The sequence below is a fragment of the Lacerta agilis genome, chromosome 13 (assembly GCF_009819535.1).
Source record: "Lacerta agilis isolate rLacAgi1 chromosome 13, rLacAgi1.pri, whole genome shotgun sequence".
Classification (NCBI taxonomy): domain Eukaryota; kingdom Metazoa; phylum Chordata; class Lepidosauria; order Squamata; family Lacertidae; genus Lacerta; species Lacerta agilis.
The window spans coordinates 34481296-34505943 of NC_046324.1; the positions used below are offsets into that span (position 1 = coordinate 34481296).

The window sequence follows — 24648 nt, forward strand, 5'->3', positions numbered from 1 at the left end:
ACGTTACATAAGTACTCAAAGTGGCCTAACAGTAAACCTGAAAATAATCTTTGTATTAGAACATGAGGTCTCCAACCAGATGTCTGTGGGAAGCCCAAAAGCAGGACCTAGGTGCAGCAACTCTCTACTGAGGCATACTGCCTTCAAGAGTGGAGGTAGCACATTTAGCCATTGTGGCTGATGGTCATTGGTTAGATTTATCTTCCTTGAATTTGTTAAATATCCTCTTTTAAAGCCATCGAGCCATGTCCTCCACTGCCTCTTGTGGGAGCAAATTCCATAGTTTAAATATGCATTATGTGAAGAAGTTCTTACTTTTGTCTCTCTGAAATCTTCCAACATTCAGTTTCCTTGGATGTCCCTGAATTCTAGCATTAAGAGAGGACAAAAGCTTTTCTCTTCTCATTTTCTTAACACCTTCCATAATTAATACACCTCCATTATGCCCCCTCTTACTAACCTTATGGTATAATTTTAAAATTATATTTAAGAATCCTAGGCTCCAGTATCAGCAAATATATTTTTAGCATCCAGTTCTATCATAAACTTTTTTTAAAAAAACTTACTAGATATCAGCAATGCTAGTATCTCATGCTAGTCTTACTCAGAGTAGACCCATTGAAGTTAAGGGGCTTTGTCCATTAATTTCAGAGGGTCTGCTCTGAGTAGGATTTAGTTGGAAATAACCTGTTGTATTTATGGAGTAAGGTGCCTTACTGATATTTTATCCATGTTATTTCTTTCCCAGAGTTAATTCAGGAAATCTCAACATATTAAGAGGCAGAAGGGAGAAAGAGCTGCTATGTATGAAGAAATAAAATAGGATCTGAAGCAGGGTAAGGCAGCTCCATACACTTATGATGTAGGCCTTTGCAAAGCACATCTACATTTTATAAAGGTGTGACTCAGATTTATAAGAGCTTTAGGGTGACTTTTCAAAATTAAGCATTGCTATTGATCTGCAAGGAGAAGTATTTCAATGGTTAATATGATCAGAAAGCCACAGCAGTGCATTAGATTATGCACCGGGTGTCCAAAGGCCAGGAGGAGTGACTCAGAATGTCTATATTGATGATGAAGATAGAAAAAGAATAATGATCGGCTCAGATTGCTGCAGATCACAAGACACATGACTGCAAATGAAACTCAGCGTCAGTGTGTGGTGTTGACTGGGCTCCTTCTGAGGCCCATGGGCTGGTGGGGTGTGGAGGGGGGGCCCTAACATGAGGCACCAGAGAGATCCTGTTTCTGCTCCACACAAACATCTAAGCATTCCCTTGGATCAAGAAAATCTCAGGCAAGTACAGCTGCAGTGGGACAGCTGGCTGCCCCTCCTACTGGAAACTGAGAGATTGTGTCACCCCACTGGGACAGTCTCCAACATCTCAGTGGGAGTGCTATCCAGTGGCTATTAGAAAAAGCAGTTTAAAGGAGATGGTTCACAGTTTAAATGGGGTCAGCTGAGAACATCTTGCCTGAAAGACCCCAAGAACCTTGGGCCAATTCTGGGAACTCTGGCAATCTTAGTGCAGTCATACTCTCAGGAAGAAAAGCTGTGTTGCTTTCAAGGGACAGCAAGTGAGCAAAACACACTGATGACCTGCTAACCAAGTAGTCATCCCAATTTGCATGCACAGGGAGGCTGTTTGCTGAGTGTTCATTCTTATTTACTTGTATGGAGGTTACATAGCACAACATCAAATAATTGCCATTCCGCAGTTTCCATACATTTCCGCCTCACATTTCTTACTGCAAAAAGTCCGGACTTTTTGGGAAGCGAATTTGTTCCTCAAGGACACTGAGGTCGCTTTAATTGCACAACCTGAATTCGCTGCCTTTGAGCTCAAAACGCATCCCCAAAACAGCAGCGGCCTGGAAGCGCCCAAAGAAAATTGGAAGAAGAAGAAAGCAGACAATCAAACACAAAAGGGAGGTGGAGGGAAAGAGAGAGAGAAGGAAAAACGCAATAATAATAAAATGAAAATGAAAAGTAGGTTCCATGCTGTAGGTTGATATTAAAAGCTAGGTCTGATACCTGAAAAGACTAGCATTGTAAATGACATACAGAATTCTCAGTTATGCTCAGTTCATCCACCTCTCGTGTTCTGTAGTCTCTGTACTCTTGACAAATTCAGGGAGGAGATGGCTAGCTACCCAATGGCTACTAAGCTGATGGTTGCAGTCCACCTACACTGCTGGAGGCAGTATGCCTCTGAATGCCAGTTGCTAGAAACTGTAGGAGGGGAGAAGATTGCTGCAGTCAGGTCCTACTTAAACTATGGGCACCTGGTTGGCCACTTTGAGAACCAGATGCTGGACTAGATGGGCTACTGGCCCGAACCACCAGGATCTTCTTATGCTCTTCTTATGACAATGGCTCATCTAGCCCAGCACCCTTTTCTCACAGTGCCCAGCCAGATGTATTGCTCTTATGTTGATGCCCTTTGGTCTTTTATTCCAACAAACCTGCTTAGCTTCAGATGAGAGGAGTGCCTTGACATCTTTTGGGGTGAGGTCTATGTGTTTCATTCCAACCAGGCTGAATTTCTCTAGAAACACTTTCCGGAGGATCCTTGCTAGGTTACGGGTCCATGTGCCTGGTTTGAGCAGCAGCACAGTGCAGAGGATTTGGGCTCCTGTACAAAAGATCAACAAAAGGAGGATGTAATGTAAAGGTATTGCTCTATGGAGCATTGTGCCAGCAGAACAATGGCCTAGCTCTCCCAGGGGCGGCCGGGGGGTGAGGGGAGAGGTAGTAAACCAGTGTGTTGATTCTAACAAGTTGTGTGCTGACTGCGGGTGGCAGCAGGTCACAGAATGGAAATTTCCACCGTAGAAAACTTTGCCCCCACCACACCATGTGCCTCTCCAAAGATTACCCCTAGAGAATGTAGCTTCCAACAGGCATGTGGGGAGGGGGGGGTTTCATCATCCCTGGTTTAGTTCTTTCCAAATCTGGCTCTTCACACTGATTCACAACCTTGATTGTTTAAAAATAAAACCTGCTATGTTTTGGGGGGAAGCCTTTACAGTCTTTCTAGCAAATGTGAGTCATATGCCTCGATAGACGTGGAATTTAATATTTCACGATTCCCTTCAAAAACTTAAAATATTTTTTAGATTTCTTGTAGGCAGCATATGATCTAGTCATAACATTCATTCAGACTAGTAAGAATACTCCATGCTGGAAAATGATGTCATTTGTCAGTGTCTCTTCTAAACTTGCTCCTCGAGGTTTGTAACTTCCTTCCCTTGAGTGTCTTGGATTGCTTTTAGCAATCTTCTCAATTCTTTACAAGATTTATTTAGAGCTAAAGTAGCAGTTTGCCAGCACACTTTGCCAGCTCACAAGGGGGCTTTTCGGAAGCTCCCACCCTCGTTTTCATTACGTTTTGCCACCTGTCCATAGTTTGGCAACAGAGATCATTAAGCTCTGCTTGGCTTCTGATCAATGCAGAGTGAGGGAAGCATGCCCTCACTCTGCATTGGCTTCATGATTACTCAACACAGCCAGTGTGATGAGGATGTCAAAAGTAAAATCGCAAAGAGAGCAATGCCTTTTCCTCTCACTGTGGCATCTCATGGGTAAAAAAAACCCCAGGTTTTAAAAAAGGCAGCAGCAGAAGTGTGATCACTGCTATGGTTATGTGGTCAAACACTTTGCTCTTGTTTACAATTCTGCAGCAAATCACCGACGTGGGATTCCTGTTCACAGCTTGCAAAAAGGACAGTGATTTATTTATTTATTTATTTATTGCAGGGTGGAGGGATTGCTCATTCCTAGTAGACTATTTTTAAAAGCTTTTCTCTAAGTTTCTTTGCTCAATGTTATGCTATATTATTCTATAGGAACTGAAACTCTGCTCCCTAATACAAATGCATGAAAGCAGATGGGCACTTGCAACAGAAATGGGATGTAGAACTGTGTCGTCCCCCCGCCAGCCATTTGTTTCCTGCAATCCCTTACCCAGACTGTTTTTCCTTCAGCCGTGCTTCCTACCAGTCCCAGAGCCCAGCTGGATGAAACTGGGCAAGGAACAGCCTCCTGCTGCTTCTCCTCTGAAAATCACCCCTGGTCAGTATCTGTATTGTATTCGAAACTGTTTTTATAAATAAATACATGTTTTTATAAATGTAATTGTTTTAACTCTTCTCCTAGATGCAATTGTTTTAGACACGTTTTTATGATACTGTGAAATCGCTTCCAGCTGCTTTGCAAGAATAGAGTCATAAATGAAGCAATATAACATAGCATAATAAACTAATCTTCGGTTGCAAACACAGGGTTGGAAATCCTGAACTTGCTGCATCGTGACTAATTCTGGCTGGAGACAAATCTCCAGTTCTGTCTTTTTCTCCATTAATATATTGACTAGCATTTTAGGGCTTAAAAACAAAACAAAACCCCACAATGATCAATGCTTTATCTTTATTGATCAATAGGCTGTTTGTAGCTGTCCCATATAAGAAACCCATTTTTAATTCTGAGTGGTGGCTGGTGCCCATTTGGGCTGGTGGGACAGTAGGCCAGGAGCCCAAACGTAGGGGGAGCCAGAGTCAATGACAGGCAGAATCCATACCCTTCAACATTTATCCAATGAAAATAGGGACGTCCCGTTCCATAATGCTAATTTTACTATTTATGCTCCACACATCTTACTGGGTTGCCCCAGCCACATTGGGCAGCTTCCAACATATAAAAAACATTATAAAACATTAAACATTACTAAAACTTCCCTGTACAGGATTGCCTTCAGACAGCTTGGGAGTCAAATAATTCCACACACTCCAACATTTCTCCAATGAAAATAGGGACATCCAAAGGAAAAGCGGGACATCCTGGGAGCAAATCAGAAACCAGGACAGCTTCTCTAAATCAGGGACGTCCCTGGAAAATAGGGACACTTGGAGGGCCTGAGAATCAACTCTTCCTCCTCCGCTGAGTTTTATGACAACTAAGGAGGAGGGCATTAATGCCAGGGCTGGTTGCAAGTAAGAAGGCAGGCAGATGGTGGTTGGCTTAGGGCAGACTGAGGTTGGTGAGAAAGTGCCCTATTTACCCTAATGGACCAGCCTCCACTAGAGACATGTGCTTGGCTAAAAATAAGCAGAGAAGCCAAAGAAGGAAATTCCAGGGTGGCAAGCGTGGTGTATATTCTCTTCTCCAAAGAAGTAAATTCAGGCAAAGGAAGACATTCCAAGACAGCAAACATGGTGCCTCTCCTCTGGCCTTATTGAAGTCCACTTAAGTCTAGCTTTTTAAATGATGGAGCCCTCTTTGCACAGAATTTGACAGATCCACCTTTCCCCAAGAAAGCAGCAGGGCCTGCTTAGCCTTGGCTTCCTTACCAACTTGCATGGAGCGGAAGAGCAATTCTGCATGGCTTGCGTGAGTCTCTTCTGCTGAATAAGAAAAGTGAAAGGACTTTAGTTAGTGCACAAGAGCAACAACAGGAAGGGTTCTCGGCATGGAGTTGTACAGTGGCAGTCATTGCCGACAGAGCTGAGGCGGATCTCTGTTCAGAACCTTTTTTTGGCTTGAAAGTGGGGATTCCAGGGATGAGCAAAGGGTTTCATAAAACTGCCTCCTGCCTGACCACCTTGTTTCCAGGTGGGGGCAAGGGGGGGCAGGGAGGTCAGCGATCTTGGAACCGATGGCTTCCTGGTAGCAACTTCCAAAAATTAATTTATGTGTTGTGTTGAAGAAGTGGATGCAAGGTCAAGTCTTACCTTCAGACTGGGGGTGCTGTGGGGGAGGTGGCAAGTACTTCAGGGCAGGTCGACGTTTGGGATCTGGAAAAGGATAGAGATGGGCATTTTGTGAGGAAGAAGAAAAAGACAAAACACCCACAGTGGTTTTTTGGCAAAGAGAACAGTAGCCAAAAGCCTATCCAAACAACAAATGCAAAGACCTGTGAGAGATGCTTGTTCTTCTAAAGAAAGGGCTCCTGCAGGACGGCAAAAAAGAATTTGGTACGGTGATAACAAGTGCCAATTGGAACAGGGAGGACGTAAAGCAGGAGGCCACCAGCCAACTCATTCTACTTTTGCCCCTATCCTTCTCCCTGCAACGAAGCCTGTGGGAAAGGACTCTTGGTTTATCAAATGCTTAGAAAAATTTAGGCAATGCAAGGTGTAAGAGCCGAGTGTCTTGCATTAATTAGCAGAAAGGGTACCAATGTGTTTTCTGACACCAAAAGAAGCTTCAGCCAAGCCATGGTCCAGATCAGCATCCTTTGGTGAAGGGAAAGAATGAAAATACTCTACCCACCGCCTACAAAATCCTTCTCGGTGAAGAAGAGCGCTGCCTGCCTGAAGGCCGTCTCTGGGGTTGATGACATCACTCTCGAAAGAGAGCCGGAGCCAGAGCTCACTTTGCTGTTGTGCGGAGTTAGTGTTTTCAGGATGTCGGCAAGGACCACAAAGGCACCAATCCTTCGCAGCACACAGATGAGGGCAGGGCTGCTCATGAGCGCATCAATACTTGTTTGCCAGCGTTTGTCTCCCACTTCGAAGGGTGTGGTTTCCTTAGCCTGTATCCGAGTGAGGCAGGGCAACCACTTAAGAGTGAGAAGCTCAAATGGCAGGTCCAAGTCTTCCAACACTGCCGAAAGAGACATGGCCAGCATGAATTACTATTTTGCCCCCTTGAGGAATATTCCCTCCCCTGGTATCCAATCACAGTATGACTTTCCTATCTTAACTTCAGTTCTCAACCTTTGCACATCAGTTTGCAATTTTAAAAAAAAATGTGTTCGTGAAACTTCATCAGGATTTCTGTGCAAATTTCTCCTAAAATTTGCATGTGTGTGCAGTTTTGCCAAATGTACACATCTTTGCAAAGCAATTTCCCTAAATAGAATGCATTTTAATGTCACTTTCACCAACTGTTATGCATAATATATACAGTATCTGCAATCTGAGTTTTACTCCTTCATCCAATGAGAGCCAAGTCAACTGGGGAACAATAAAGAAGGGCCACTGTGCTCATGCCCTGGATTTCTATAGACACCTGGCTTGCCATTGGCTGAAACAGGATGCTGTGCTAGATAGGTCTTTCATGTTTACCCTAATTATGCACATATCACAATGCATACATCAATATTAGGGTGGGGAAATATATCCATTTCAGTGACTCCACATTTTTTGCTAATTATTATTATTTAATTCCTCATGAAAATTCACTAGCACTGTATTGCGAATTTCTCCTAATGCAATTTCCCCCATGCAATTTGGCCAAATATACACCTTTGCAAAGCAATTTTCCCCGAATACAGAGCACTTGGCCGGAGAACTACATTGCAAAATTCAAAGAAGTGTGACTTCTAAAGGAGGGCTGCGTTTTGGTTCATGTATTGTTTTTGGAAAGCGCAGGTTAGTTAGGTTCACCTTTAAAATGAACTGAATTGAATTTCCGCCCTGTTCCTAATCACAGTGCATATAGGGTTTCTGCATCAAGGCTATGTTCTCTATCACACAGGCTCTAAGCTGGGAATGACCTGGAGTCTGAGCATGCTGCTTCCTGTAGCCTAGTGCAAGGATTTGGTGAAGGACGCTGCCTGCGCTTTTCATGGCTTCCTTTCCAGTGAAGGTCAACAGGACCACTTGTTCCATTTCAGGCTCAGAGGCATACATCCGACTGTGCAAAACCTCCAGGGGAATGTTCGAGGGATCTGGCACAACACTAAAATTGCCACCTGCAAAAGAAAAGTGGGGGGAGGAGGAAACTTTTTTTTACTGCAGAGGAAACCTTCAGCTCCATTGCTGCAGGGCAGGTGTGGGGGAACTTCTGGCCCTCCAGATGTTGCTGCACTACAAGTCCCATCGTCCCTGGCCATGCTTTCCACACCTGCTGTAGAAAGAAGTCACTGTCGAAATATGCTTCAGTTTGCATCTGGGAGTCTGCTCCAGGCGCTCCCATCTTTGAAGGTTAGGCTATCCCAGCCAGGGGCGTAGCTAGCTGCTCTGGCACCCAGAGCATCAGGGGTGGGGCGATCCACCCATGGGGGTGCCACGGCGATCCTCGCATGGGGGTGCCAGGGCAAGTTGCCCACGGAGTCCGCCTGGCAGATGAAAGCCCCATGCTGCCATTTCGGGCAGCGCAGGGCCCCGAGCCACCGTGTCACTCCCAGGAGAGACATATGGCTCGGGCACACTGCAGACCAGGCCCCACGGTAAGTGCCACCTACCGCAGTGTGCCATTTTGTCACTTCCTCAGGGATGACACCTGGGGCGGACTGCACCCCCCGCAGCCCCCTTCCTATGCCCCTGATCCCAACTATGGAATACCCTTCCTCATATATACTCAGCAGCTACTCTGAATTATTTTAGGGGGCAGGAGAAACCCACTTCTATTTACGAAAGCCTTGTTGGGTTTTCATCATGGCTGACAGTAGTGCTCGCTTTTATTACAATGCAATTTCTCTTGACATTCGTAGCCTGAAAAGAAACTGACATTATAAGTGAATGTGCACAAAGCCTTCTTTCGTTTTGTGGTCAGGTGGACTAACCACTAAGGAGACCACATGTCTCAAGCTTGGCTTATTTTGCCCAAACCAACTAAGATTGCTAAACCAACAACAAAACCTGGTTTATGGCTATCTGTCATGTGTGAACATGGTCATTGGTTGGGTTCAAACATAATGTGAAGCCATGGATTCTTCACCACTAGCTTCATCTTCAGATTCCTAATACTTAACAGATTATGTGACGCACCCAGTTCCTGCAGCAAACTGTCGGTATAAGGAACCGCATGAAAACACAGACTGGGTTCTAGTTCAGCATGGGAGTGCAAACTGCTTTGAATGTCCTCCAAGAAACCTTTCTCTGCCAATGCACTCATAAGCCCTAGGTTAAAACAAACAAATGAAACAGAAACAAATGATAAAGAAAGAGATGGTTGAGTCCGCTTATGGTACAATCTAATAGCAATGTCATTATGTATAATATTCCTGGCTCATATTTCCAATTGCCCATTCCAGAAACCTTATAGTACAGTAAGTGCATGGTATCTGCAGTCAATTTTGTATTAACTGTGCCATACAAACATTTGGAAGCCACAGCAATTTTCTGCTGGTGACAAACCACAGAGGCTGATGGAAAAGATGAGGCAGGGTTTCAGCAACCTGTCAATCAGAGTGCTGGTTCGAATTTGATGTCTTTTTGGCCAAGGATGAGCCCTATGAGTTACTGCTGAGTTTGTATACATGCTTCTTTAAAAAATGAAATTATACATATGTGTGCATACATACCTTTACACTAATGGATAAATACTGCCTTCTGCAAGGCAAAGAAGAAACATGCTGGATCAGATCTCATCTAAGTCCCATCTGCACTGTGCATTTAAAGCAGTATCATACTATAAAGAGTCATTGCTTCCCCCAAAGTATCTATGAATTGTAGTTTGTAAAGAGCCCCAACAAGGAGACACCTCGCAGAACTACAATTCCCAGAGTTCCCTATGAAGAAGGATTGACTGTTAACCCACTTGTCACTACAGTCGTACCCTGGAAGTCGAATGGAATCCGTTCCAGAAGTCCGTTCGACTTCCAAAACGTTCAGAAACCAAAGCACAGCTTCTGATTGGCTGCAGGGAGCTCCTGCAGCCAATCGGAAGCCCCGTCGGATGTTCGGCTTCCCAAAATAGTTTGCAAACTGGAACAGTCACTTCCAGGTTTGCGGCGCTCGGGAGCCAAAACGTTTGAGAACTAAACTGTTCGAAAACCAAGGTACGAATGTATGTTATTCCACCCCATTCATTTCAATCCAAAGGAAAGGCAACACAAACTGAGTGCGTGCGTGATGTAATCAATTATGTATCATTTGTGGACTGAAAGCAACAGCAGCAGCAGATACTGATTGTATTCACTGGATTGATTTCCTTTCTGGACATGGGACGAATAAGCGAGCATTGGCAATTTCCACTCCTGTCTCTGTTTTCCTTGAAATCACCAGGCATCCCTAGTGTGTACACTAAGCCTGCAGGACAACTGGAGGGGCCACACTTTCCCAGCTCTCATGCTCATGCCTTTCTTTACCTTTGAGCAACGCAGAGACATGATGGCTGGCATTTTCCTTTCTCAACAACAAAGCCAGGCAGTGCAAACGTGTTTGGCTGGGGAGTTTATCCTCCAAGAGACTCCTCTCTGGTATACATGAAGCCATGCTAGGGCAAAATACAGTTACCTGAAATGACACAAGCCAGCAATTTTTGATCTAAATGGCAAGGCAACCAATTTATGAAAAAGTGCTGAGTGTCAGAATGTTCCACTGGGCACTTGCCATCTGAGCAAAATCCTCCCACACACAAAAATTTCAGCAGATCTGCAGCCTCCTGGAAATGGACTCAAAATGTGCCACTAATGTATTATCTTTGGAAAACTTAAATTGAACACTGATCATTAATGGGCTAATTTTAGGGCTTGCTACATTAGTCAATCATTGCAGAGGTTGAGGTGACTCTGCCATTGTGATACCACAATTTGCTCATGACTCTGTGCTGGTTTCACAACGATATTAGGCCTAGTCTGCAAAAAACGGGTAAAAGCTGTTCTTGGGTTGTACCACTTCAGACTGCAAGCAGCTGACTGCGTGGCTGGTTTTCCACAACCCACCCCACATTCCCTTAAGATCTCCTCACATAGAAAAAAGACCGCCTTGCACACCAGAACTAGAAACCTTTCCCCGATACGTTAAGTTTTCTGGGTGCAGATGCTCTATCACTGAGCTATGGCTCTTTGCCAGAAGATGTATTTCTTTCTTTATATGATGATATATACTCTTCTAGTTCTTACACATCACTCGGAACAGCTAACAAGATTTGAAATCCATTATAAAATACAGTAATGTTCTAAAAATAACATTATAAAAAATCGAGCCTCTACAGTGTAATAAAAACAGAGATAGGCGCAGGAGATTTTAAAAAGCACCAGATAATTACATGCCCCCAAAAGCCTGCCTCAACACCCACGAGCATCTGGTTGGCCATTGTGAGAACAGGATGCTGGACTAGATGGAACATGCGCCGGATCTAGCAGGGATCTTCTCATGCCCTTAAATATGCAGCCCTTTCCCCCAAATAGGAAATCCATGAAATCACTGGGCCCCTGACAACCAAGTTCCCCAACACCACCACCTATGGCTTTTCAATACTTGCAGGGTGCTCCACCGTTGGCCTGTGTCTCTCAGGCGAATGGGCTTGAGGACATTTATTAGCCCTGAAATTTCATCCATACAGCTCCTCAAACATTTCTTGTGGTTCAATGATTCAGCGCGATGATTCACCATCGCATTTACGTCGGTGTGTCAGGAAGCTGCCTCTTGATGATGCAAGGTTGTATTATGTGCCCAAGTGTTCGTCTTGTTGCCTTTTCATCCCACGGGAAACTTTAAATGTCTGCAAGCTTGTCATCAACAATATGGGATCTCCTTGGAAAAGCAACGTCCTTTTTTGTGCCAATTTCAGGGGCTGATTTCAGTTTGAGAAGACGTCTTGCTATCCCAAGTGGATCCTTAAGCAGAGTCTGCGGCCCTCCAGCTGTTGGAACTAGAATTCCCATCATCCTTGACTGCAGCCCATGCTCGGTGGTGCTGATGGGAGCTGAAGTTTGGCAATGTCAGGAGAGCCACAGGTCCCCCAACTCTGCCTTAAAAGTTGTGACCCTATGATCCTGTATCCATTAAGGGTTGGAATCTAGCAGAAGAGGCTGCAGAACCTGCCAAACCAGTTCCTTTAATAAGGCAATGGCTTCAGCTGGTTTCAGGTTCGATTCTCGGCATCTCCAGTTAGGGCTGAGTGAGATCCTGGCCTGAAACCCTGAAAAGCTGCTACCAGTTAATGTAGACAGTACTGAGTGAAATGGGCTTTGTATAAGGCAGCATAGAATTATAGAGTTGGAAGAAACCACAAGGGCCATCCAGTCCAACCCCCTGCCAAGCAGGAAACACCATCAAAGCATTCCTGACAGATGGCTGTCAAGCCTCCGCTTAAAGACCTCCAAAGAAGGAGACTCCACCACACTCCTTGGTAGCAAATTCCATGTTCCTATCTTTTCATTCATCAATGCATGAAGCGCATGTGGGCTACATGGCCAGTGTTTCCATACCCTGCATGTGCAACAGAGTGCATATATTATGGGAGCTTAGTAATAAGGACAGAATAAAAAACTGGAAGAAAACTATTTCCCATGCCTTAAAAGCAGGGATTGGGAACCCGTGGCCCTCTGGATGTTGTTGGACTCCAGTTCCCATCATCCCTGACCACTGACCATGCTGACTGGGGCTGATGGGATTTGGAGTCCCCAAGATCTGTGCTGCCATAGGTTCCTCATTCTTGCCTTAGAGGGATATAACCAACTTTTGGCAACTATGTTAGGAAAGTGGAAATTGGATCGCAGATCCCGCTATCACAATGCTCAATACACAGGTCCCGCTATCGCTACACGAATGGCTGGTTCAGATGTGCAAGCAGCTACTTCCTCTCTTGTTTGTGCTCTGCTGGTAGCAGCAGCCATTTTCAGGCAGAAACCATGGAGGGAGGGAAAGTGAGAGATCGGACAAATCATTCCCCCCCTTTGTCTCTCTCTTGGTGCTTGGCTGCAGCCATTTCAGGAAGATACCATGGAGGGAGGTGGGAGACTGAACAAATCACGGATTAGAAATGTTCCCATAGGAAATAATGGCAATTGTCCGCTCATTATGCAAACGCTCGCCTAAGGAACCATTTCCTGGGAACGTATTGTATTTGGAAAGCTGGAACCTGTGTGCTATTACCACAGAAAAAAGGATGCATGGAGGGGGAGCATGGTAGAATGGCTGAATTATCATAATCCTCTTTATATTTCACCTTTCTTCCAAGGAGTTCAAGATGACGTACATGATTCCTTCCCACCCCACCTTTCTTCCCACAGTAACCCTGTGAGGTTGATGAGGCTGAGAGACAGACACCAGTCCAAGGTGAGCTTCATGGCCGGCATTTGAACCTGGTCTCCCAGGTATTAGACCAACACTCTAACCACCACACCACACTACACTGGCTCTCACACCACACTGACCACAGCTGTCAGTGTCATCTATATTGAAAGGCAATAGAACTCTTGCCATTGCCCATAAGAACAAAAGAAGAGCCTGCTGGATCTGGCCAATGGCCCATTTAGTCGAGCATCCTGTTCTCACAGTGGACAACTGACACCCCAGTGGCGAAACTGCAAGTGGGACCCAAGCACAATGGCACTCCCACCCACCACTCAATTGATTTCCATTACTGCCTCTAACCGTGGAGGAGGAGCATAGCCATTGTGGATCGCAGCCCTTGATAGCCTTTGTCCAATCCTCTTTCAAAGCTATCCAAGTTAGTGGCCACCACCATTACTTCCTGTGAGAGTTAGTTCCACAGTTCAAATATGTGTTGCCTTTCCTTCTGGGCCCAACTGGCATTGTCCCACCAGAACGAGGCTAAGAAGAGGGTGGGTGGTGGAGCTCCTCCTCCTCCTCCTCCTTGTTCTTCTCAATCTTCACTCACTTGGAGAGGGCAGGAGATAGGAACCCCAAAATCACAGTCTTACCTGGCTTGCTGGCACACCGAGCACGTGAGCTTGCTTGGGCGACAGCTGCAGCTGTTTGGTCCCCTGGAGTGCAAATCCTCTCTGGGTGCAGGTTGAAATCACAAGGCCGTAGATGTGAGGAGGCACAGCAGGAGATGCCACCAAAATAATGTCTCCTGGGAAATGCAATGTGGGGCAGGGAAGCAGAAGGAGGCTATCAGACTGGCTCTGAGGGGCTCTTTGTACCACTGCAGGGACCTTTTTACGAGTGACTAACCCCAAGAAGAAGGCTGGTACTAGAATATCATCCTCATCCTTTGTTCTAATCACTGTTGCCTAATTATGGAATCAGAGACAAATTGGAAGCAAAGGAGGAGACATGAGGGCCAATTTGCTCTGAATCTTCTCTGCAGGCAACATCAGTCAGGGAGGCCACAGGGTTATATTATTATTATTATTATTATTATTATTATTATTATTACTACTACTACTACACCATTTTGCTATTTGTTATTTGACCACCCTTCAACTGATCTTAGGGCAGTTCACAGCATATAAATACAACATAAAAACACAAAATGCATAATAAAAACAAGAACAAAACAAACCAATTACCCACCCCACCCCATTTTTTTTTAAAGTACATAGAATGATAAGCCAAATGACCAGCCAAACACCTGGTTGAAGAGCAAAGCTTTTGCCTGGCACCTAAAAACATGAATAGTGAAAGGAACCAGTTGAGCCTCCCTAAGGAGAACATCCCACAAACGGGGAGCCACTCCATGTTGCCACCCATTTGACCTCTCATGGAGGAGGCACACAAAGCAGGGCATCTGGTGATGATCACAGGGTTACGTTACCAAATTAGCTGGCTAAGGACTGAGCTTAATGCGACACAGTTAATGCGACCTACTGCAAACAAGTGGTGGCAGCATGAAAGAAGAGTTATGTAAGGAAAAGGAGATTCAATTTCTTGTGCAATATTTGCTTCGCAAGAACAACCTTTGGTGGTGGAGACAAGAGCCGCTGGAGGCCATAAGGCTGTAGCGTCCTGCAAGTTGCTTGGTTCTTGGTCAGCATCTGCCTTGTGGAGTGAAGGCCTAGGAAGTCTGGGGTAGAGGTGGTATAAGTGAGAAAGACAGACATATTGAACAGTTGCAGTCTAGAATTCAGGTAGGATCACCCCACACGGTTGTGCCCCAGCAACTTCTGGGAATTGCATTTTGGATTGAGCACCAATCCACCAACACTTATACAAATATTCCCTTCAAACAACTGCTTGGGCTGAAGTTTGCAGAGAGCAATAATACCTAAATCAAGAGACCATTATTTTTCAAAATTCACCCTTCTGTGAATTTTTGCAATGCATTTTTCCAGCCAAACAATGCGTACAAAAATGTAGGTGACAGTGAGCTTAAAAATGCAGACATTCATTAAAAAAACATACAAATATGCATTATTTTAGGGAAATGTGCTTGCAATAATGTGTATGTTGGTCAAAAGTGCATATGAAAATGTGTATGTTTTGAAATACTCACACTAAAATACTGATGAATTTTCACGAGTATTAAAGAAAACAAAAAACCCACAACTATTGGTAAATTGTTGCAAAAATGGGGAGAACAGAATTTAAGCTTGGAAAAATGAGACACCGTGAGCAACCAAAATTGACAGAGTCATCCATCCCTACTTGGGATGAAGTGGCTTGTTGGATGGAAGTTTATCACAGGATGTAGTTGAAATCTTATGGCAGAGCAACAAGGATAGAACTGCAAAGTTTCAAACACAGCCTAGTCCTTTTTACACCTGCCAACATCACATCAAAAGAGCAAAGCAAGCAGCAATTTTTTTGGCAAGCGATATCTATTCTCACCACCCCTCAGCCTCTATAGCCTTGATAAAAAGCATTCACAGCCATCTTTCAGATTCACACATTTTTTGGCCAGCTGAGGAGGGAACCAGCAAGGTGAAATGTACAGAACATCAGAGCTGGTAATAGAAACCCAAGCTGTTTGTGTCTTAGTCTTCCATCTCAAAACATATGGAATAGGAAACTCTCTCTTTCTCTCTCTCTCTCTCTCTCTCTCTCTCTCTCTCTCTCTTTATTGTCCAACCAGCAGCTCAAATTTCTCAAAGAAAATTCTCTGGGCATGGGTGTTCAAAAGTACAAGCAGAATCTAATGGTCAGGACTGAAATCTTTATAGTCAGTTCAAGTTCATGGTGTGATTTGGAGCATACTTTCCCTAGAATTAATTCCCACAACTTTTTTAAAAAGTGTGGGGTGGGGTGTTTCTACAAATATTCAGGGGCTGAGACTGGCTTCCTGGGGAAAGTGGGGCCAGCAATAGATTTTCTGCCTTAAAATTAAATAAATCCAAATTAGTTTTGCTGCTCCCCAAAGAAGAAGCAGCCGTGATCCTATTGATAGCTGTGTCATCACAATTTTTCTCCTCAGTAACCCCCTCGGGAAGACATTACATGATGATGCAGTTACAGATGGGGGAGAAATCAGATTTGGTTTTTATTTCAATGAGAACCTACTTAATTCCACACCTCCTAAGCCAATGCATGAACTGAAACATGGCTATCCTTCAACAGTGAGGTCGCATGAGCTCTGACTGGCTGTGTAATTCTGAGGGAGTTTTCCTCTGTATGTTTGGTTGAATGCCTCCCTGCTATGTACAAGGACTGAACAAAAAAAAAAGACAAAACCTCTCTGTTCCTCTCCTTAAACTGGACACTGCTTTTCTGCTCAGTATCCTCAGTGAAGTATTATCAGGACTTTTCTCCCCAGATTCCATCTGTGCTATTTAAGTGACTTTGCTAACATTCCCTTCCACCGATTATTCACTAAAAATTTCTTTCCATGGAGATCTTTCAGCTCAGTACTACCCACAAGCTACTCTTGCAGAATTCCAGCACCTCACACCCATCTGGGATTGTCACCTTGGTTTGCTGCATTCGCCAACAGGATTTGGAACTCCACCGTGAAGTGTCCCGTCACAGCTCACCCTCCCTCCAAACCAGAAACACAGCTCCCTGTGTACTCGGCTGTCCATGTGAGGGAGGTAGGCAAGGGGCTCAGATCGGCTTGAACCATAGATTGCGCTGATCGAGCGGCAGTCCGTAACTCTGGCCAGCTGCACATCAGAGGGGCCCATGATATCTTGCAGGATGCCACGGGCTCTTGGCCCTCTCAGGCTCAGTGCTAGCACAGAGGGCCCTTTCTCTTGGGTATAACAAGAAGGTGGCGTTACTGGGGAAGAGAAATAACAGAGAGGTGAAGACACAAAATGGAACACAAGAACCTGTGAGTCAGACTCTCCATCCATCTAGCTCAGTACTGCCTACAATGGCTGGCAGTGGTTCTCCAGGGTTTCAGGAAGGAGTCTTTCCCACTTGCAGATGCCGGGGGTTGAACCGGGCACCATCTATATGTAAAACAGATACTCTACCTCTCTTCCTTCCTTGCTGCAGTCCAATATGTTTGCCATATTTTAATAACTGTCTGCCATTTACTATTTTACAGCAATGAGAATGTACCTGAAGTTTACCGGCGGTGGCTCAATAACTGCCTACTGTTGTTGTGCTGCAGTCCAAGTTGCCCAGACACTCCATGCCTCTCACCTGTGCTAGAGAAGAACATGTCCGGCTGCGGGTAGAGCAGGCGGAATCCACAGATATCCAAACCAGAGGCAAGAATCAGCTGGAGTGTGTGATGGACAGCCAGGGGGCTTCTGAGCAGGGTCTCAAACAGCAGCGCCATGGCAACCTGAGCAGGGAACAGAAAGCAGGAAGAAAACAGATAGGGCTCCAGACATTCATGCACTTAGGAGGAGGGGGCATTTTAAAATTTACAATTAAGGGTTATTTTTCAGATTTCAGAGAGAGAGAGAGAATCCTCACAGATTTAACACAACCTTTTTGAAAGGGGTGAAGCCAAAAAACAAGATCCCTCTCTGAAACCTCGGGGAGCCATTGGCAGTCAGTACAGATCCACCTCTCCCAAAACTTTTTCTCTCCAGGTGTTTTGGGCTACCAACTCCCACTGGGCCTACGCAGTAATGGCACACACCCTTTGGCTTTAGTTGTTTTTCTAAGCCCAGCCTTGCAAGATTTTAGGGTCATCCTAAATCCCTTGCACCTACATTGCTGGTCCCAAAGTATTCAGTCTTCCGCCACCAGCTGAAATGAATTGCAGGTTTCATTGGCTAAAAACACCGTTAGGAATGTGATTCACTTGGAATTGTGTTTGATCTGATTTCAGACTTAGAAATTGGAAAAAGGCAAAACATTTTCTATAGACGTGTGTGGGTTTAGTTCCTGAAAGAATAGCTGTTTTCTAGTGGTTGGGTTGACTAGAGGATCTGCATTCTTCCTATAACACTTTATTTTGAATTACCTCCAAGAACTAGCTTTGTTCTTATGCCAATAAACACCCAATGAATTCATCATTATCGGGCACTTGAAATGGAGTGTTACCAAATGCTCCTTCTCCATAAAGGCATCTTGAGGTTTACTCCATTATAATAAACACAGTTATAAATCTACTAAGGTAATAAAAAGCCTTCTCCAGCTAGAAGAATAAAACCCACTCTGCTCTATCAAACTAATTACAGCTCCCCATATATTGATCTTTGCCTTGAACTGACTGATAAGAAACCATCCTGCAGTTAATTTCCCATCGCATAAAGGATGCTGACCCTATTTTTTTAATAATAAAAAATAAAACTGGAATCTGCAAATCATTTGTAAAGACATACTTGACCTTAGCACCTGCTTCTGCAACCCACAGGTTATTCTATCAAAACTTGTTCACATGAGGCCTTATCCCAAGCCAGTAGCCTCTGAAACTCTCTTCAGCCCTAGGTCTGCCTGCATCAGTAATGGAGAATCTGTGGCCCTACAGATGTTTCTGGACTCCAACTCCCATTCCTCCTAGCCAACATAGGCTATGGACAGTGATGATGGATGTTGGGAGTCCACTAACATCTAGAGGGCCATAGGTTCCCTGTCCCTGGTTTACATTATCTAGAGATCATCTCACAGTTGTAACCAGTTCAAACTGTAGAAATCATCTGGACACTTGGGTCTATCTGGTCCACCTGTCCTGAACCACTGTGACATCCACCACTGAGATCAAATGATGGCCCAAGCAAGATGGAGACCAGTAGACCCAGGGCTCCTGAATAGACTGGAAACTAAGGTCAGGTCAGGACCCTGGACAAAGACCTGGCCTAGTAGAATAAAAGAAGTCTTTACCCGGCACTGAAATGACCATAAAGAAACTTTCAGGAGATTCTCTCTGGGGAGGGCATTCCACAACAGTGGTGCCACCACAAAGAAGGCCCCCAACTCTCTGGTCGTAAGATGCTTCACTTCACTTCACTTCACTTCACTTCACTTCATTTGGGCCTCTGGTATACAGGAAGGAATAATGTGAAGTAATGTATTTCTGGTTATTTCTTTAGGGCAGGGGTAGGCAACCTTTCTCACAGGCAGTCTTCTGAGGGCCACCTGCTTTAGGAAGTTCTCATTTCCATACAGAATTGTCATGACCTTTGAATGACCTAACACTGGCAGGAAGTAGGCCTGCACAGTATGAATTACCTGGGCTTTCTGAAGAAGCAAGGAGGCAGATATTTTGGGGGTGGGTGTTGGTTCTTTTGTACCTCACTATCCATGTTGCTGCTCTCCCTGATATCACTGCTGCTGGGGAAGTATTTTTCATCCGTCTCTACGGTCTGCCAGTAAAACCCAGCTGGCAACGCAAAGGCCTTCTCCAGCGCCTGAAATGCACAAAGGGAGAGCTGTTGTTTGTGAATTATCTTGATTCTTCAAAGGCAGGGACGGAAAATAAAGACAGTACAGTGAATGCCAAGGATTGAAATCAGAAGAGATGGCGCAGCAGAGGCATTAGTCACTAACACATCATTTCCTCTGCTGTTTCTGTGCCAGCCAGTCCGATGCTAGGGAGACCAAGCTAAATCCAGTGGCACCATTTGCCCTAATTGGCACTTTGGGGCAAATAAACAACAGCAGGAAGAAATTCCAGCAAGTTGCACCCCGAATCTCTACAGATTTGTGACTACACTCAAAGGGAGATAAACCAGCACTATGCATTGGGGATTAAAATGTCATTTGCTGTTAAACTAATGGCCACAATGGCTCATCAAAACTGCTTTGTAAACTCATCCATCTTGGTAAATAAGATTGGGCTGTATCTAAGTCATATTCAGAGTATTCCCACGGAAATAAATGGATTTCAGTCTTCAATTATTTCAGTGGGTCTACTCAGAGAAGAGGAGAGATGTGTGCACCACCTTGATATAAAAAGGTGGAATATAAATAAATAAATTCCATTGAAATGGAAACTATATTCTCATGCAGCTCTATTAATTCCAGTGGCATTCACACATGAGAATTTAGGGACACAGGAAGCTGCCTTATAGCAGGCCAAACCATCTAGCTGAGTTCTGTGTGCACTGACTGGCAGCAGTTCTCTGGGGTTTCTAGGGACTGGATCAGGGACCTTCTGCATGCAAAGCAAATACTCTACCGCTGAACTATGGCTGTTCTCAAGGGATTGTGCCCCAGTGGACAGTTCCCCCTCCTTTTTATTGTTGTTGTGTGAGGCATAACTCATGGTATAGTCAGACGGGAACTAATCCTGCAAGCAGCCTCAAGTGTACAAGAAGAGAAGCCAGAAACAGAAAAAAGTTTTCATCGGGGATAGGATTCCTGTGTAGAATAAGGAGGTTAAGAAAAGCAGGTCTTTCAGCACCCTGGACAGAGCTCAGGGAGCAGACAACCTGTTCCAATAGCTTCTCTTTCTCAACTCAGCCCTTTTATGTTTCTTCCCTGACTACATTTCTTGGGCCCTCTCACGGAGGAGCACGGAGGCTTAAAGGGGCAGCCCTTTGGCCTGGAGCCTAGCCTAGCACTCCACCATCCTTCCAGGCTTTCATGCTGGACACACTGCTTACATTAGCATGCCAGCTCTGTGGAATGAAAGGCTCTTGGAGACTGTTATGCCAGCCCCTAGCTGGACCTGGGCTTCTGAGCTGCAGCGAGTGGGAGAAAGCTTGTGCAATCCGTCAGTCCACTCCCTCTTTGTTTAACAATGATTAAAACTATTGGGAGTGCTGCCATCGGTAGGGATGGGGAAGAAGTTTGATTCAGTTCACATTTGATGCCAAATCTTCCAAATTCTTAATTTCTGAAACAGTACGAGAACTGAAACGAGAACTTTGAAATTCACACTATTCCAGATTCTGCAATGCAGTTCTCCAGCCAAGTAATATGTACAAAAATGCATATACTAGAGATGGCACACCTAAAAATCCAATGCATCTTGGCAGGGGAAACTGCTTTGCAAAAATGTGTGTATCAGACAAAATTGCATTAAAACATATTGGGGAAAATTGCACTAAAATCCAGATGAATTTTCATGAGGACTTTTTTTAAAATTGCAAATTGATGTGCAAATGTAGAAGACTAACTTCAAATTGGAAAAATGAGAAACGGAAATTGACAAATTTGCCCATCCCATGTCAGCATCAGTAAACAGGGGCAAAGGCAAAGCATGGATACGTTACCATGGAGTCTGAGTTAAGGGTAGCAAAGTGGCTGAAGTGGATGGGAGGAATCTCAGGAAGGAAGGGGTATGACTGATTCTGCATGTGACTGTCCAGTTGTGCTTTCCACCAGATAACATCCAATAGAGATGTTTGAGAGAGAAACATGGAGACCTGCTGATGGAACAGAGACATTCCCTGAAGGGAGTTCTTGGGCTGCAAAAAAGGAACACAAGATTAATGGCCTAGTCCTCTGGTAACAAACGAAATACCTAGAATGAGAAGCAAAGTGGAAATGGTATTCTGGGACATAAAAGTGGAAGGGATTTTATTAGCATCTTAATACAGCTCAGCACTGCTTCCCATATTTTGTGCATTAGTATGTAGCAGACTTGTTTGCAGCGGGTAGTATAGGAATAACAAACATTTATAATTGCCTAAATCAAAAAGATAATGCATAGTTCATAAACAGACTGTGAAACACATCCTTCCTTAGCAGCAGAATTTCTCTCTCTCTCCCCCCACCCCAAACAGGAAAGGGCATTCCAGTGGATTATCATGGGCATGGACAGAAAATAAATCTCAAGGAAATCTGAAAAGCTAGTGCCAGACAGTGTATATCAAGGATGTGGAAACTGTGAACCATCTACCATCAGCCCCAGCCAGTATGGTCAATGGAAAGGGATGATGGGAGTTGTAGTCCAACAACATTTGGAGGGCCACAGGTTCCCCATCCCTGGTGAAGACAATACAGAGCTACATGGACCAATGGCTTGACTCAGTATAATACATCTCCTTAATTATATCAGCCATTTCTAATTTTATCAGTCATTTATTTGGAACCATGAGGACTAGAATCTGTTTTTAGGGGAAGGCCAATAGCTTGGTGGCTGAACATCTGCTTTACACAGAGAAGGTCTAGATTCAATTCTTGGCATCTCCGGGTTGGTCTGGGAATTCCCCTCCCCCATCTGAAACTCTTCAGAGCTGCTTCTAGTCAGTGAAAACAAGCCTGCACTAGATGGACCAATGATCTAATTCAGGATAAGGCAGCTTCATATGTTCCTCAAGACAGGGGCATGAGTGCTTGCTCATTCTTGTTAGTTCTAGAAGGTTCTGAGGTGTTGTTCTGCAAGGGCACACCACACGTCCGTCCACACAGAGATCAAATGAGTAAAACTTACTCCCTCACATCCTTCTCCTTATCTGAGAGAGCTAACCTAGCTAAAAGCAGGTATATATTATTTGAATACTCTTCAAGGCTGTCCTGCAAGGACCTTGAACTCATCAGCAGATGAAGCATTGTTAAACAACTCTTTCCTCCAACTCTTAAACAAAAATTGGTCCCCAAGGAGATAACTTGCGGAGATAAACATGTCAGGTTTTTTTCCCCACAAGGTGTCTATTAAAAGTGTTTTTAAAGGAGGTCACAGAGATGCTGCATGTTGCCACTGCCAAGAAAGGCTGGAGAGTTAAATCCAAGCAACAAAAGAACCCCCCCCCCCCCCCCGGGAGGCTGCCAAAGGAGAAAGCAGCGCCTGGGTGTTTATTTGCTTTCTCTCTCTGCTGCAACTGACATTTCGGAAAGATTTGGTTTATGTGTTTCCCATCAGGTTTTCTCTCTCGACTGGTATGAATGTCAGCTGTACAAATGCCTCAAATAAGAACAGGAACAACAGCATCCATTGCTGGCAGACAGAATTTTGAAGGCACCTTTGTAACAGAAGGAAAACACCAGATACAATGCTCATTGTAAAGCAACAGGGGGCTCAGGCAGCAACAGGGGGCTCAGGAGGCTTGTTTTTTTGTGGCACCGAGGCAGTTTGCAGGCTGACAGAGCTACTGGGCATGGTATTTCCTATGCTGCAGTGCCACCAGTGGAGGTTAGTTGATTAGGGCAAAAGGGGCACAGTTTGACCAAGCTCAGTCTCCCCTCCACCAGCCATTGCTTGCCTTAACTGCTTACAACCAGTTTCTCTGCTTACAACTGCCAGATTCTCCTCCTCAGTTGACCCTTAGAGAACTCAGCAGAGAGAGGGAGGATGGGGACAAAACTAGAATGAGTTGGCTCTATTTGCCATTGGCTCTGGCTCCCCCTACTGTTTGGCTCCCTGCCTTCCACCCTACCAGGCACCAGCCACCACTGATTGCCACCCCCAGAACAACCAGAGAAGGAAGGCACTGTGGTCCTGAGTAAGTGACCTGAGGAACCAGCAGGGGGTGGGCTGCCGCTATAGTACTGTTCCTCCAGCAATGTGTCCCACTCATTAGGCACGAAGACTGCCACACCATCAGAGCACCAGCCTGCCTTTTACCATGTCTAATGCTTCCAGCCCTTTTGCTCCTCATTCCAAGATGGTACTGCTGTTCTTCAGCACAGCTGGATCCAGGTGCCCCAAGGAACCAGCAGAGTCCTCTGTTATACTGCTATAACTGTTGACAAGAACAGCCTGGCTGGATCAGGCCAAAGACCCATCTAGTTCAGCTTCCTGTTCCCAAGGTCACTAATCAGATGCCTGAAGGAAGTTCATACGCAGAACCTGAGTGCAGCAGAAGCACCCCCCCCCACTTGTGAATCCCAACAACTGATATTCTGATACATCTTGCCTCTGAAGCTAGAAGCAAAACACAGCCATCATGGCTAGTTGCCACTGATAAGCCTCTTTTTCCTTGTAGTTGTCTAATCCAAGCCATTCAAGTGGATGACTGTCCCTGTCTCTTGTGAGAGCAAATTCTACAGTTTACCTATGCACTGTGCAAAGATGTCCTTCCTTTTGCTTGCTCCGAATCTTCCAACATTCAGCTTTATTTGATGGCTCCTATTCTAGGACTATGGAAGCAGGAGAAAAACCTCTCTCTAGCTGCATTATCCCCTTAATAGATCACTGCCTTGTCGTGGCGAAGGGGCTTGAATAACTCAGGGAAGCTATGGACAGGTCAAGACATCACCTTGCCGACAAAGGTCCGTATAGTTAAAGCTATGGTTTTCCCAGTAGTAATGTATGGAAGTGGGAGCTGAACCATAAAGAAGGCTGATCGCCGAAGAATTGATGCTTTTGAATTATGGTGCTGGAGGAGACTCTTGAGAGTCCCATGGACTACAAGAAGATCAAACCTATCCATTCTTAAGGAAATCAGCCTTGAGTGCTCACTGGAAGGACAGATCCTGAAGCTGAGGCTCCAATACTTTGGCCACCTCATGAGAAGAGAAGACTCCCTGGAAAAGACCCTGATGTTGGGAAAGACTGAGGGCACAAGGAAAAGGGGATGTCAGAGGACAAGGTGGTTGGACAGTGTTCTCAAAGCTACCAACATGAGTCTGACCAAACTGCGGGAGGCAATGGAAGACAGGAGTGCCTGGCGTGCTCTGGTCCATGGGGTCACGAAGAGTCGGACACAACTAAATGACTAAACAACAGCTGCATTCTCCACACCACTGGATAATTTTACACACCTCTTTCATGTTCTCACTTACTAACTCCCCATCCCCCCCCCCCGTTCCCTGATTTCTTAGCCTGAGCAGCCCCTT

At 44.9% G+C, this 24648-nt stretch overlaps 2 protein-coding genes across 2 annotated transcripts in view; both read right to left on the reverse strand.

The window, feature by feature from the left end:
- Nucleotides 1-5399, reverse strand: part of LOC117057001 — a 29104-nt gene extending 23705 nt beyond the window's left edge. Inside the window, exons 1-2 of the mRNA XM_033167715.1 lie at nucleotides 5350-5399; nucleotides 2467-2636 (exon numbers count right to left, since the gene is read on the reverse strand). Of these exons, the coding sequence (XP_033023606.1) occupies nucleotides 2467-2636; nucleotides 5350-5359 (180 nt within the window). The 5' untranslated portion in view covers nucleotides 5360-5399. The remainder of the gene's footprint in view (nucleotides 1-2466; nucleotides 2637-5349) is intronic.
- A 304-nt stretch (nucleotides 5400-5703) lies between these two features.
- LOC117057136 lies at nucleotides 5704-21583 on the reverse strand. The gene is made up of 11 exons (XM_033167940.1): nucleotides 21141-21583; nucleotides 19215-19331; nucleotides 17170-17314; nucleotides 16489-16798; nucleotides 14544-14650; nucleotides 13563-13717; nucleotides 10038-10185; nucleotides 8716-8847; nucleotides 7500-7697; nucleotides 6272-6604; nucleotides 5704-5793 (listed from the first exon to the last, which is right to left on the reverse strand). Exons 1-11 carry the CDS (start codon nucleotides 21312-21314, stop codon nucleotides 5720-5722), a joined length of 1893 nt encoding a protein of 630 aa, XP_033023831.1. The 5' UTR covers nucleotides 21315-21583; the 3' UTR covers nucleotides 5704-5719.
- Nucleotides 21584-24648: the final 3065 nt, after the last annotated feature.

Bases quoted from the DNA above. Each gene is read 5' to 3' on its own strand.
- LOC117057136 (XM_033167940.1), bottom strand. From the start codon at position 21,314: ATGTCTCTGTTCCATCAGCAGGTCTCCATGTTTCTCTCTCAAACATCT. The intron at 19,332-21,140 runs GTAACGTATCCA...TGTGCATTTCAG, and splicing joins CCCTTAACTCAGACTCCATG to GCGCTGGAGAAGGCCTTTGC. The intron at 8,848-10,037 runs GTAAAGAAAGGC...GTTTTAACCTAG, and splicing joins TGTCTCTGCGTTGCTCAAAG to GGCTTATGAGTGCATTGGCA.